Source organism: Acanthochromis polyacanthus, chromosome 15 (genome assembly GCF_021347895.1).
Source record: "Acanthochromis polyacanthus isolate Apoly-LR-REF ecotype Palm Island chromosome 15, KAUST_Apoly_ChrSc, whole genome shotgun sequence".
In the NCBI taxonomy this organism is placed as follows: Eukaryota; Metazoa; Chordata; class Actinopteri; family Pomacentridae; genus Acanthochromis; species Acanthochromis polyacanthus.
The window spans coordinates 21,682,933-21,698,589 of NC_067127.1; the positions used below are offsets into that span (position 1 = coordinate 21,682,933).

At 39.2% G+C, this 15,657-nt stretch overlaps 1 protein-coding gene across 1 annotated transcript in view; it reads left to right on the plus strand.

The window, feature by feature from the left end:
* The window catches only part of birc6 (baculoviral IAP repeat containing 6), a 131,560-nt gene that overhangs the window by 83,384 nt on the left and 32,519 nt on the right, over positions 1–15,657 (plus strand). Inside the window, 2 exon segments of the mRNA XM_051959794.1 lie at positions 11,102–11,324; positions 13,284–13,429. Coding sequence (XP_051815754.1) covers positions 11,102–11,324; positions 13,284–13,429 — 369 coding nt within the window.

Below are 15,657 nucleotides of genomic sequence, written 5' to 3' on the forward strand. Positions count from 1 at the left end.
GCTTTTTTGGCTGTATTTTGATTCCATAGCCATCCGTAACAGGGATAGGAACACCCTGAAAGATTTTAGGAAATCAGTTAAAGTCTCACATGTCACCAGGATGTGTCTTTTAATATTTATATTTGATATTAAAATATTTTATATTCAGGACAAAATATGGCAACAAATCATTAATTGGCTTTAGCCCTGTTCTAAATAGGATGTGTCAGTGTCTGTATCTTCAAACACAATTGGTCTGCTGCTGTCCACACTTCCTTCTGGAGGAAGAGACTCGTCGTGTATGCTTTGCTCAGTGATTGACAGAACGGAGCAATACTTGGTTAGATGAGCAGCTGCCGTAAAATGAATGGAATGAGTGTGTGACACAAAGCTATTCTGTGACTTTCAATCATAGTGATCATTCTGGTGTAACAACTGTGGACATTATGTGCAATATTTTACATAGTCCCTTCTGAGTTCTTATTGTACTGCTAATGCTCATATTATGTTTTTAAACTTCCCTATTTATTGAATGTGGGTACAGTTGTGTGAAAAAGTGTTTTTCAGGTGTTGTACTGTTTAGTACAGTGAAAATAAAGCTTTCTGGTTTTGCTTCTGACTTCTAACTTTATCTGTGACTGATAATTTTATATGTAATTAAGCAAAATTCTTTGCACAGTTGTCTTCTTTCACTTGTATATTTAGTGAATTTGTCAGATTACATCACAGATAAGCAGTTTGAAAATGTTCTTGTTTGACGGCAAAAACAGATAAAAATCTAAATAACAGGTTTGGGAATTTGGCTATATTGAAATACAGTATCTGTGAGCACAATGAGCAGGAGAGAAGCAAACGGATGTAAAGCGCTGACACCAGCTGAGTTAAAGTTGCACTTAAGCGCAACAGGTGACATGACAGGAATCAACCGCCCAATCTGGTTGACCAGTCTCACATTGCTCTTAAAGTTTCCCCATTTCTGATAGATGTATAATCAAAACTAATGGTAACATTTGTCACATTAGCCACACAACATACTACCGCTAAGGATTTTCCTTTTGATGTAGTGACATTGCCATCAAAGATAAAAGTAATCCACAGGGTCTTCACTTCCTCAAATGCTGTGAATGGATACAGAATCTGTTTACTCAACAGACCAACAACAGACCATCTGGTACACGACTCAAATTTTAGAGTCTGCTTGTTAACTGATCTGATTAGCAAGGAAATAAAATGGTAGACTATGAAGCAGCTCCTCATTCTAAATGGCACGCCTTTCAAAAAGCAGCAGTCTGCAAACTTTTAGGTCAGTGACTATTATCTCCTACTTACCAACTGAACAAACTTCTGAATGGCTTATAAAGCTGGGATGTCGTCTACCTGAGGAGGCCAGCTGCTTTATATTCTCACAGCCTTTATTTTACACCTCCAAGTTTATAAAAATAAAAAACACAATAAAAACACATTTTTCGCTCTTTGACACCTTTAAAAGATGGCATACAGAACTGGGGATGGTAACTGTTAACAAATATCCTTGTCGATGAGTCTGTCAGTTATTTTCTTGAGTAATTAATTTGACATTTGATGCGTGAAATGTAATTTTTCCAAAAGCATATGAAGAACACAAAATATTCTTATTTCAGAGGCTGGAAGCAGATTTTTTTTTTTTTACTTATTTTTCAACAACTTAATACAATCAAAATATTTGCAGTTAATTTTCCGTGTTGATAAACCACTGACTACCTGGTTTTAAATATGCCTTTCATGCACCCTTATAAAATTGGCTCCATGGATGTTCATATCAGTGAACTTGTAAGAGCCAAACTTGTTTATTGTAGTTTTCATCAGCATAACTAACAGGTCGCTTAACAGGCATGAATGAACAAATGAAAAAGACGTATATTGGATACTTTAAGCTTATATATATTTGAACCCTGACTTGGATCAGCTTGGATCTCAATACTACATATCAAATACTTGTATCTCTGGTGGTCTGTTCATCTGACTGGTCCACCTTAACACCATCAACCCTTCCTCCATTACACTTGGAATATCTCTCGGCAGATCAGTAATTTACACTTTCAGTTGTGCAATTATCTTGACCTCGGGGGTAACAGAGCACTGCTGCAGAAATGCTGGAGGTCAGTAAAACAATGATGTTGCAACGATCTTCACAAACCCCCTTTGCTAGCTATGGGTCTTTCAACAATGACATTTTTAATACATACATTAACACATTACCTCCCTGCAAATAGTCACCACCGCGATCACATTTTGTGGGAGGAGGGAGGGTATGGACCTTTTAAAATTGAGTAAAACTATGACCTCAGAAATGTATTCTTTATACTCATCTCAAAGTTTTTGAATTGTCTGTTTGAAACAAAGTTAAAGTTTTTCTTTCAAGCAGGAGCTGTTTTGTGCAGATACATGTAAACTCAAATGAAAGAAGTCTATTTTTCTGGGTCACAGTAACCATTTACAAATAGAAGTGAGCTAGATTTGTTTTGTTTCTTAGAACTTGAGTTTTTCCTACTTATTCTAACCCAGTTAATATGTCCACACAGTGCATGTCAACCTCAAACTAAGTAACTTGAGTAGCTTGGTCTGTAAAGAGATTCTTTGTGCAGAAAAATGGAGCCACTGTTCCTTCTGTGCTATGAAATGGCACAGAGCTCCAGGCTACTTTTTTTCTGGTTGTTCCACATAGTCTTGATTTGATGCACATTATGTACAGTGTCCACTGAGGCAGATTGTGTGTTGGCGGAGACATGTCACAGTCCTACTATTTCAGCTACTCTGTCCTCTGTTCTATTGCCCTAGAGGGGTCAGGAAGACCGGACACTGTCCAGCCATGAGCTTGAGTCACAGTATTAGCCACCCACACGGTGTGACCCGTATGCTCAATGCCTTCTTCCCCTTGGGAAATCAACACACACCCATCCCTTGTAGCAGTAACCAGCCCACACACCCACTCTTCTGTTTACCCATGAGTGCAGACTTAGTGACAGCCAGTTTAACGTTGCCTAGGTTTGCTTTTATTGACCATTATAGTAAACAAGTGGGTGTGTGGAGCATGTGGGGGTTTATGAAGACCAATGATCAGTTTTGTTGTCCTACTACCGCACCAGCAATGCTGTTACAACCATTCAAGATTTTTTTTATGAAGACATGAATAAACTAATAATGTTGTCATAACTCTATCCACTGGTTGTAGGCCACATGGGGCGAATGAACAGCTGAAAACCACCACATTATCTTATCACTTAGATTACTAAAAAGTTGTCTGTTTTACATTCAGCCCTCGCTTAGTCTCATGTTTTTAAACTTGTAAATAATACGGGGCTGTGTTTTGGCATTTCCAGCCAGTGTATAAAATACCTGGTTTCTGGATACATGGCTTCTTTACCAGCTAGTCACTTACAGAGTCTATGTGCCAAGCGGTGCTGGGTAGAATTTGTGTTGTTGGTTCATCAGCGCTTGTTTGCTTAATGCTACAATTCAGTCAATGCCATTTTACAATGTTGAAACTGATGTTCATATTTTAAAGCTTAAAAAAAGTTTTATGATATACTGGTCAATATTACTTAACATCAACACATTTTTAAAAAATGTGGTTAGAGCTGTCACAGTGAGTCAGCATATTCGATGACGTTGATACTCAAAGCATGCCAGCATGATTATTTTTAACCGTTGCATGTTTTTTTTTACTACAGTCCATTGTAATTGATGTTTTTCTTCAGTATCACTGTAATAGCTGCGTCATGATGTCATTTTTGGCTCCAGTTATTGGTCAACTGCTCTTTGCACTACAATTTTAGACAATGATATTGGCAGTAAAATCCAAATCAGCTCATTTTTAGTTTCCGAAAGCTTTCAAAGTGTGGAAGTACTTGAAGTATAACAGAGCAAAAAGGTGTTTGTTTTTTTTCCCCCACGGCAGACCACAGCGACCAATTGCTTTTGAGATACATAAGCACTACATTCATCACATACTCTATTTTAATACAGCCAAATTCCCATTAAAGCTGTTCTTATTTGCATGTTTTCCTGTTTCAGAAAAAGAACTGAAATGGTGACTGAACCAGTCCCTTTAAGACTACATGCTAACCAGCAGTCTCTTCCAAGCTGTTGTTCTCCACCACAAAAATCTAGATTTTTCTAACATGATAGTTTAATTAGTTGAGAAATATTCACCAGTTTCAGCTCTAAATGTGATCGAAGTGAAAACGTTGACATTTGATTTTTAACAATCGTGCATGGGAAATTTCACAGATGAACCAAACGGAGAGTCAACAGCTGCGCAGTCAAATTATTGTCTGAGAAACCATCAGTGTCTGTGCATGAGTTCATGGTAATCTGTCCTGCAGTTGCTGATATTTTTACATCTGGTGGCACCTCACCACCAGTCTCTCGCAGATCGACACACTTTGTAATGTAGACGCTGTTTTTAAAATCACCATTGACATATTCAGCCATTGGATCCAGTGCTACTATTAATGTTTTGATTATATCTGTGATTGTTATTATTGAACAAACTCTAAATTTAGCATTTTCTTTTGATTGTTGAGATTTCTGCAGCGATGCATTAAGAAATACTGAGGTTCCTTGAGAACAAATTTAGCTCAGTCATGATGGTGTTTTTCCTGATCATCCACCCACACACAATTGCAACACCAGCCAATTAAGCGCAATTATGAAGTGTGTTCATTCGACACTGCAAGCCTCTTTGCATCTCAGCCAGCCTCATAAATGGACCATGTTTCCAGGAGCTGAATTCAGAGCTGTTCTGAAATGAAAAATGTTGCTCCACTTTCAGAAAAAAAAACTGCTTTATTTATATATAGGTATTGTATGTTGAACCCATTTCGCTGAAAAAAAAAAATCCATATAGAATTTATGGAAAAATTAAGATTTTGACAGCGGGAATTCTGCTCATTTGAATGGACAATCTGTTGCCATATTTGTTTGCCTCTCAAATATGGATACTCTGTTCCCTTACCACGCATTAATTCTCTTATAGCACTGCTTTAGCATGATCTGCAGAGTGGTGCCCACTTTCTAAACAAGTTCCCTTTTTAAACCCCTCTCTGTTCACACAGCCCCGCTGAAATACCAAACATCAGTCTGTCAGCTGTAATTACAGGAATCTTTCTATCTACACAAGGGACTGTGGGGCAGAATAGGCACTAAATTGGATGAAAAGTACAGCAGGAGTCACGAGTGAACAATGGGGTTAATTAGAATTTCTTTGGCATTTGATGGCAGCACAGAATATGTCTTTGGTTGATTATCAGCGCTATTTTTAATCTTAAACTGTTTCACCATGCATTATCCAAGATGAGGTGTTGTTTTCAGATGTTGTTGCTGTGCAGTTGAGAAAGAAAGTCTGAAAAGATAGCATCTGCACGTGTCTTTGCAGTTTATTAGACAGTGCACAGTACATGGAGACACGTGTTTTAACATGTTATATGAAGGACTAGATCAGAGCCATGAACTACATTGGAAGCTTTTTTGATTGCACACAATTTACTCACAATTCACTGAGCTACCAACTATGCTATTGATATGCATTCTCACCCTAATAGGACTTTCATATTTTCACCTACAACTCCCTCATGTATTTATTCATGCTCTACTGTTTGTGACATATTGGTAATACTTCATGTTAGTTTGGCTCTTGTCTTATTTGCTGTGCGACCAGAGAGGCCCATAGCTTGGACTGCGGGCAGTTCCATGTTGACATACACAAAGAACAATGGGGATGTTAATGTTCACATCCATTGGTTTGACACTAGGTGAGGCTACATGGGTGAACAGGGAGACATTAGAATCCAACAGTAGTGCCTCTATTTCAAGCAGCCCTTACACATGCCATGCTAACTCATCGCAGCCACTCTTGTTCACGTCTACAGGCCTGTGTTAAAGTTTAATCAACCTGAACATACTGCATAGCTACACGGAGCGCCCATCTCTGGATGGCCCTCAGAAGGCCCTAAATCACAGCTAGTGGAGGCTCGCTTTTCGTAGCACTTTGATGACTACAGGTCAGCACTGCCAGGATAGTCATAGCTGTGATGGATGTCCAGCCTCTTTGGGTTGCTGTTTGTCACATGACTGAAAAGAGAAAACGCTCAGATTTTTTTCCTTGCTATTTGCTCTGCATCACTGTTCAGGCTTTGAGGTGGTGATGGTGTTTTTTTATTTACAAATCAGAGAAAGCTTTTGCATGTGAGTTGTTGAAGTTAAATGAGTTTATGTAGCTTTACCTACTTAGCAGAGACTTTCCAATGTCTAAATGTAGGAAATGTGAAAAAAGTGCAATAATTGACAATAAAGTGTTTGTGGTCGTCAAAACATTCAAATTAGTGGTGAGATGTGATTAAAAGAATTCATCTAATTAATTACAGGCTTTGTAATTAATTCATCGTGATTAATCACATTTTTGTCAAGTAGCAATATCTGACACAAGAAGAAAAGTTTTTAAATTTAAAAAAAAGTCTTGGTTGATGACTGAATCGATGAATAGACATATTTATGAACTTAAACAACAAATATATTTGTCTCATTTATATTTATCTGTGCATTTGTCATCTGTCTACAGCATTCACAGGTTACTGTAAATTCAAGTCCAACTATAGCGATTATATTCAACATTTTAAGACTTTTTGTAAACTCAAGCACTTCCAATGTGTTGAAAAATTATATATTATGGGATGGCTACATCATTTGTCTGTACCAGGACTGCCGTAGCTAAAGTTAGCTCTGGTGCTAACAGCAGCATGTTTTGCATTGAGGCGATACCGTCGGCTTGAAGTGCTGCATTTGATAAGTAAACTCTTTGTTGCACAATTTGCACACAACCACGCTTTTATCCAAGCTGCCATCGGGAAGTTTTTTTTAAAAAGAAAACTTTCCACCCATCAAGCTCAGTGCGGTCTTGTCTTCCATCACTGTTCACCAAACTTTCTTGACATTGCTCTGAGCATCTTCCTCGTGGCTGGCAAACACACTTTAGGTGCATTACCACCACCTACGGGACTGGAGTGTGTATCAATGTGCATCAGTGTGCCAGGGAACTGAGGAAGGTGCAATTAAATGCGTCATTTTTTTTTTATGCGTTAATTTTTTCTGAAATTATTTAATCGAAATTAACTCCTAAAAATCCCAGCCTCAATTCAAATACATTTTGTCAGTGGTGGTCAGCAGCGTTGTTTTCGATCTGCTCTTCTTTATAACCCATTTTCTTAAGCATATGCATACATGTGGTGTGTGTATGTAAGTGTTTGTAGATGTCCTGCCTCTTCCCTGTCACCCCTTTCTTTTTCAGGATAGCCTTCTTGGCAGTTAATATCCAGAGTGCAAGGGAAAAACAAGTCTGACATTGACACTGAGCAAGAGGAGGAATTCTGATGAGTTACACGCAATTGCTTAGAGTAATCACATAGATAGAAAAGATTGGGATTCCATGCTAGGTGCTATCAAGAGACAGTGGTTAAAGGATTTGAAAGCAGATTAAAGCCCTGGGAGGTCAGTGTTGTGCAGATGCTGGGAAGAGGACAGTAGGGAGGTAGGGATTTCAATATAAATGTAAAACAGTCTGGGAGCCACAAACAAAACCTGTTCTATTTATTTTAAGGCTGACACTTCAAGGCAAGCACATAGATACACAAGTATCTCCACTCCCCTCTTGGGAAATGATATGCCTTACATGGTTAGCCTGTTCATGTTTATTTCACTGTCTCAACAGACTCTAGTTATTTGATTGGCTTCTGTACAAGTGCTCCTTGATGCAACTGACAAAATGTGACTGAAAATTAACCCCACACTGAGTCCTAAATCACAGGTGCAAATCAGTTTTTTGTTATATTGTTGCAGCATCGACACAATCCCGTTGCTGAACTCTTCTCTCCTAGTCATGGTAACTTGTTGTCATCAGGGTTTGCTTAGATCACTCCAAATGTAGTTGTTTTTTTAAGCTCTGCTAGGGGAAGAGGCTCTAAGGAAGACGGTGTCAAACTGTGACGGGAAATCTTGTATTAATCCTTTGACCAAAGCGTCAAAACCTTTATTTAGTACACGTTTCCAGCTGACTCAGGCTGCAGGGCCATCCATGTCCTGTTATTTCGGGTCTCAGTTGTGGGTTCCAAGAAGGAGCTGTCACGTTTGGTTTGTGAATTAGGAAAGGACTGAGAGAAACTATTGACTTTCACACTTACCCAGATACACACCGTACACATATCATCAGTACCAAACTGTCTATTTCTTCCTCCCATATGCGCCTTCACATAATTTAAGCGCCATAATTGTCCAGAATTCCTTCTTAATTTCACCTCTTTTCTCAAAAACAGCTCTTCTGGGCTATTGTTGTTTATGGCTAATTAATACATTAGTTAGAATAAAATACCTTCCAGTTTTATTTTAGAGTATATTTACTGATGGTTTCCTTCCCACCAACTGACAGTATTGCTCTGTTCCATTTTGAGTCCAACTTGGGCCAACATGCTGAAAATATTTTTATTTTCAATGTCTTTCACAAAGTTACTACTTAAAAATACATTCTATCAAAATTTTGTCTGCATGTTGTGTTTCAGTGATACATGCAGTCTCCGGAGTCATGCGATCTCAAACTAATCTTGAGTTTTGTTCCCTCATCTTCCCTGATCAGATGTACACTCCACATACAGCATCACTGTAGGATCAGAGATACACACGTGGACAAAATTGTTGGTACCCCTCAGTTAAAGAAGGAAAAACCCACAATTCTCACTGAAATCACTTGAAACTCACAAAAGTAACAATAAATAAAAATTTATTGAAAATTAAATAATCAAAATCAGCCATCACTTTTGAATTGTTGATTAACATAATTATTTAAAAAAACAAACTAATGAAATAGGGCTGGACAAAAATGATGGTACCCATAACTTAATATTTTGTTGCACAACCTTTTGAGGCAATCACTGCAATTAAACGATTTCTGTATTTGTCAATGAGCGTTCTGCAGCTGTCAACAGGTATTTTGGCCCACTCCTCATGAGCAAACAGCTTCAGTTGTCTCAGGTTTGATGGGTGTCTTCTCCAAATGGCATGTTTCAGCTCCTTCCACATATGTTCAATGGGATTCAGATCTGGGCTCATAGAAGGCCACTTTAGAATAGTCCAACGCTTTTCTCTCAGCCATTCTTGGGTGTTTTTGGCTGTGTGTTTTGGATGGTTGTCCTGTTGGAAGACCCATGACCTGCGACTGAGACCAAGCTTTCTGACACTAGGCAGCACATTTCTCTCCAGAATGCCTTGATGGTCTTCAGATTTCATCGTACCTTGCACACTTTCAAGACACCCTGTGCCAGATGCAGCAAAGCAGCCCCAAAACATTACTGAGCCTCCTCCATGTTTCACCGTAGGGACAGTGTTCTTTTCTTCGTATGCTTGGTTTTTGAGTCTATGAACATAGAGTTGATGTGCCTTACCAAAAAGCTCCAGTTTGGTCTCATCTGTCCAAAGGACATTCTCCCAGAAGCTTTGTGGCTTGTCAACATGCATTTTTGCAAATTCCAGTCTGGCTTTTTTATGAGTTTTTTTCAGCAGTGGTGTCCTCCTTGGTCGTCTCCCATGAAGTCCACTTTGGCTCAAACAACGACGAATGGTGCGATCTGACACTGATGTACCTTGGCCTTGGAGTTCACCTTTAATTTCTTTGGAGGTTGCTCTGGGCTCTTTGCATACAATTCCAACGATCCGTCTCTTCAATTTGTCATCAATTTTCCTCTTGCGGCCACGTCCAGGGAGGTTGGCTACTGTCCCGTGGGTCTTGAACTTCTGAATAATATGAGCCACTGTTGTCACAGGAACTTCAAGCTGTTTAGAGATGGTCTTATAGCCTTTACCTTTAAGATGTTTGTCTATAATTTTTTTTCGGATGTCCTGGGACAATTCTCTCCTTCGCTTTCTGTTGTCCATGTTCAGTGTGGTACACACCTTTTCACCAAACAGCAGGGTGACTACTTGTCTCCCTTTAAATAGGCAGACTGACTGATTATGAGTTTGGAAACACCTGTGATGTCAATTAAATGACACACCTGAGTTAATCATGTCACTCTGGTCAAATAGTTTTCAATCTTTTATAGAGGTACCATCATTTTTGTCCAGGCCTGTTTCATTAGTTTGTTTTTTTAAATAATTATGTTAATCAACAATTCAAAAGTAATGGCTGTTTTTGATTATTTAATTTTCAATAAATTTTTATTTATTGTTACTTTTGTGAGTTTCAAGTGATTTCAGTGAGAATTGTGGGTTTTTCCTTCTTTAACTGAGGGGTACCAACAATTTTGTCCACGTGTGTAGATGGTTTTGTTATTTTCATGAGCTCGAGAATGGAGTGTTTTCTTTAATAGTTAAAGGATTAGACTGAACAGCATATAGAATTGGTTTTAGTAGTTCATTTAAAAGAAAGTGAATGTAGTGTTGGTTTTCAGTTTTATTTTGTCTTTTTTGACACAATCTATTTAATGTCTGTATGGTTTTCTGTGTTTTTCTCGTGGACTGAAAAATGAAGCCAATGTGGACGTGACTTGAAGCTGTATTCTTTCTAACAACAACCAGGTGGTGACGCCTTTGGTTTCAAAATGAGGTCTGATTGTGTAGAAGTCTATGAGAAACTTAAACATTTTCCTATTAGTTCCGTTGCTCGTTTCAAGACTTTGAATACAAAATAATGTTCATTTTGTAAATTATGGTCGCATATAAAGCATAATAGGCACTGAGCATGCAAAAGTGACTTTTCTTGCTCTTTCATAGCACTTGTTTTGTGTCTCACTATGGGAACACTTCCTGTGTGATCTCATCAGAAGCTAAAATACCAGTACAACAGCCAGAATTTTCTGGCAAAGTAACAGGTTGATAGAGCATAAACTGTTATTCAGGCTAAGGGGATTGCCTACCCCCCTGTCTGTTTACATTGTCAGTACTTTCTTCATAATTGTATATGCTAGTCTATGACTGAAATATTGAAGTCATAGTGTTGCTGGACCATGATGTGTCGAATGACTATCTTGGATCAGGGATGTATTAAAGTCCACATTAAGTCTACTGAATATCTAACACTGTCTCCTTCCTGTCTCTGCAGTTCTGGATATGGCACGCCATGTACCCCTGTATAGGGCACTACTCGAGCTGCTGAGGGCCATTTCCACCTGCACAGCCCTGGTTCCTCTGCTGCTGCCTCTTTCGGGAGACCCGGGCCAAGATGAGGAAGAGGAGGATGAAGAGCACTCTGAGGGACAGACCTCTGTTGGGATGCTACTAGCGAAGATGAAAACATGTGTGGACACATACACCAATCGGCTCAGGTAACACGCAGAAAATCAGTACTGCTGACCTGGGAATCCTTTCATTTCTAGTTGTGTCCATGCTTGGAAATGCAATTTGGCCCAAGAGGCATGGAGAACACACTGAGATTCAGTCACAGAGCTGCTGCTGGAGATGGTCAGGGACACACATCCATGTTGTGTTATATTATAGTGGTCAAAGGCTTAAATCTCACAGGAGGAATCTCATTGCTGAAATGAAACACTGCTGCCTTTGCTCTGAATGAAATACCTGACACACACACACACACACACACACACGTTTGTACTTCTATCTTAGTGAGGACATCCATAGGCGTAATGCATTTCCTAGAGCCTTACCCTAACCTTAACCATCACAACTGATTGCCTAAACTTAATCCTTACCCTAACCCTAACCAAACCTCTGCTCATACCTGTTCTCTAAAAACAAGTCTTCCCCCTCAAACATGGCTGTTTCAAAGTGAGGACCGGCCAAAATGTCCTCACTTTGTAAAAATGTCCTCACTTTGATAGTTAAATGCAGAAAATGGTCCTCACAATGTAGCAAGTACAAGAACACACACACACACACACACACACACACACACACACACACACACACACACACACACACACATACGTAAAAGTCCATGTCAATCCAAGAGATGTGACCACACCAGCTCCAGATGAGTGAGCCCAGCTCCCTTACTCATAGCTGCTTTAAACATCTTAACAACATGCTGTACTCAAGTTTACATAACAAAACATAACATAGCATACATACATGTCAGATTGCCTTATTATTAATGATGTATCTGATGGTATTTTTAGATGTCTGTGTTGAATGTTGCAGCCACAGCCATCCTACTGCCAGCATGGTTCATTTAAGGTACTGCAGGAAAAAACCTTGTACTTCCTAGTAAGTCAGTGAGACAGAGATGGCTTATTACCTCCGCCAAGGAGGTTATGTGACACCTGGCGTTTGTGTGTCTGTCTGTCTGTTAGCAAGATAACTCAAAAATGCCTAGGCAGATTCACATGAAATTTTGAGGGGATGTAGACTAGGGTAAGAGGAAGAGTTGATTTAATTTTGGTGGCAATCTGGAAAGGATCCTGGATTCTGGATCACTTTGAATTTTTTTGTATGTTTTAGTATGTGGTCCAAAATATGACAAAAACATCATAGGTTAGTATGTCGTCCAACAAATTGGAGCAAGGTGTCCGGTTAGCTCAACTGGTTAAGAAGGTGATTTGTTAACAGAACTGTGTCAGAGACGCAGATTCGATTCCAGCTCATGATCCTTTACTGCATGGGTTTCCTGTTTTCCTCTCTATGCTTGGCAGAGGTCTGCACTCTCTGAGTGCTTTTCTAGTTGATAATGCTGCCTGCCACACTGGTATATCGTTCAGGAATGTTTTGAGGAACGAGACAAAGAGTTGTTGACTTGATCTCCAAATTCTTCTAATCTCAGTCCAGTTGAGTATGTATGCAAAGCAAGTCAGGAAAAACAAGTCAGATCCATGGAGGCCTCACCTCATAACTTCCGGGGCTTAAAAGATATGGTGCTGACACCAGCCTGGTATTCTAGGACACATTTAGAGGTCCAGGCCTCAATATGCCAGAGCTGTTTTAGAGCTGCAAAGGGGACGGAAACAATATTAAGCAGGCAGTTTTAACATTGAGGCCAGTGTTTGTTACAGGTATATTATCAGGAATGTCTGCAAGGAATGGAGATCTCTTAAAATTAAGAGCCAATCAGTACCTATTGTGTATGGTGATGCATTGCCTTTAACTGACTAGGACAGCTACAGTTATCACAAGCTCACATAGAGGTACACTATTATTTACACTATCTGTAACATGAAGCAAACATCCAAGTTAATAGGCTTTGTCATACAAGACTAATTTTCTAATATACAAGTCTTCAAGCCCCACGCAGCATCACAACATGGCTGAGCATGTGTTTTTTTTTGTTCCAGGTCAAAGAAAGATAAAAGTAAAGGTGTGGCAAAGTCTGATAGCTCAGACCCAGAGCCTGAGGGTTTGACTCTGCTGGTGCCTGACATCCAGAGGACAGCTGAGATCGTCTATGCTGCTACGACCAGCCTACGGCAGGCCAACCAGGGTATGTATACATGCACAAACATAAGTTTTAATTGCCCAAAGCTGTAGCAGCTGATTCTTGGCACAGTTTGCTTCAAATCACAGCTGAATGCTTTTAGGGTACAGCGTTCAGTGCCTGTAACTGATGCGTAACACAAACCCATGTTCTTGTGAAAATTTTTTGGGGTCAGAATTTGTGAAGCCCTAAATTGGACACCAAAACAAGCATTTACTGTATTTGTATCCTTCTGTTTTACCTCACTTAAAATCTTTGCTGGTTAGCATCAAGTTCTTTCATTTCCTGTTTCTCAATTTGAACTGAGTAATTTCAGCAGGTCCCAGCTCTCCCATCTTTCTTCATCCATTTTCTCTCACACCCTCACTGTTGTCTCTGTCCTGCGCTCTTGGTGCAAGGACAAGAAAATGGGTCTCTAAGTTTAGCTTACCAAAAGGCTGAATTCCCTCAGCTGTGATTGACTGCACACTGACAGGTTAATTTCAATCAAGGACAACATTGTCCTGTTTTTGTAAGTTAAATTTACCAAAAGACCAAACTGTCTCATGCTGCAGGTCACATTCACCCTTAGGTGTTGCCTAAATCTCCTTCTAATATTCCAGCTGTAGCTGTTGAGGTCATTGGAAGACTGTGGAGGTTTAGTGTCTAAAAATGCTCCACAATCCTTGGCATATTTTTTTTTCCAAGGCTCTGAAATCCCTCCTGAGTCATGTAGAGAAGATAAACCATCTGTTCAAGCTGTGTCACAACATTCAGACTTTGAAAAATTGGAAAGGACAAAGCACACATGCCGTATCTTGTTCAGACATGTTGGGGGAGGGGGGGGGAGAGACAATTCTTTAAGCTGGTCATTACTCACCTTAAGAGAGCAGTGCCATCAATAAAATGTTCACCGCATGACGAAACATTACACCTCCTCCATTACCTTGTTGCTGCACAGTACACAATATTAATTATTCCCCACCCACCCATTTCTTCCAGCTCCCTCCAGTGAATTTTTATGCTCGATCCACATAAACGGTCATCTAGCTTATCAGTTAGGTGTGGGTTTGGCCATTAGGGTTGCGGGTACGGATAAAGATCAATGTAATGTCACTTTGTGTAAAGAAATCCATATAATAAAGGCTTCTAGAATCGCATCATGCAGATATGTACAGGTTGAACTTCCAGCATGTGACTTTTAACAGATGTATAGTCATTGTATTAGAACAGAGGCTGTAACAAAAATCTGAAGAGAGGCCATAGTCAAACCAATGGAGGACAATATTAAACCAGAAAGGAAATATTCCTCTGAGGCATCATACTAATTGAACAGATCAACCACCCATGTGTTCTTCGGAGCAGTTTTTATTGTTGTGAGTTTTCATTGTAGTGCTACTCTTTAAATATGCCTTTGTGGTAGATATGGAAAAGTCGGTCCGTGGTTGAATGCTTGAGAAAAACCCAGTTCATCAAGTTTTCGTTAAGCTTTTAAGATAATATTGAAGAAAATAAAACTGTGACACCCATAAACAGTTGAAACGCACAGTCAAGCCCCACATTATTCATAAACACGCCAAATTTAGATTTATTGTAATTTTTATTTGCCCAGCAGGTTCCTTCTGGCTGAAACTGACAAAGTGACAAGTAAAGAAAGGCAGTAAGACACTGTGTCAGAAATGTTAGTGATACAGTTCAACTACTAGTGCATCTCCAAAAGAATAGAACATGACAAAAAAAATGTAATTTTTTCAATCATTTGTTTAGGAAAGACAAAATTATATATATATTCGAGTCTCATTACACATAAAATGAACTATTTTCTTCTTTTGATTAATTTAGAAGAATATGGCTTAAGGCTCAAGGAACTGTATCTCTACATATTAGAACATTTCATTTTGAGTTTGACTTAAATATTATGTAAGCAGTATAAATACAGTGTATCTCTTTTTCTAGTCCAGTGCATGCAACCACAATCATGGAGAAGGCTTCTGACTTGAAAGTTGTCCAGAAGACGATCATTGACACCTTCTACAAGAAGGACAGACCACAGAGGGTCGTTTCTGAAAAGACTGGCTGTTGGCAGAGTGCTGTATCAAAGCATATTAATAAAAAGTTGAATGGAAGGAAAAACTTTGGTGTGAAAAGGTGCACAAGCAACTGGGGTGATTGTAGCCTTGAGAAGAAAAATTGATTCAAGACTTGGAAGAGCTTCATTAAGACTGAAGCTGGTGTCAGTCCATCAAGAGCCTCCA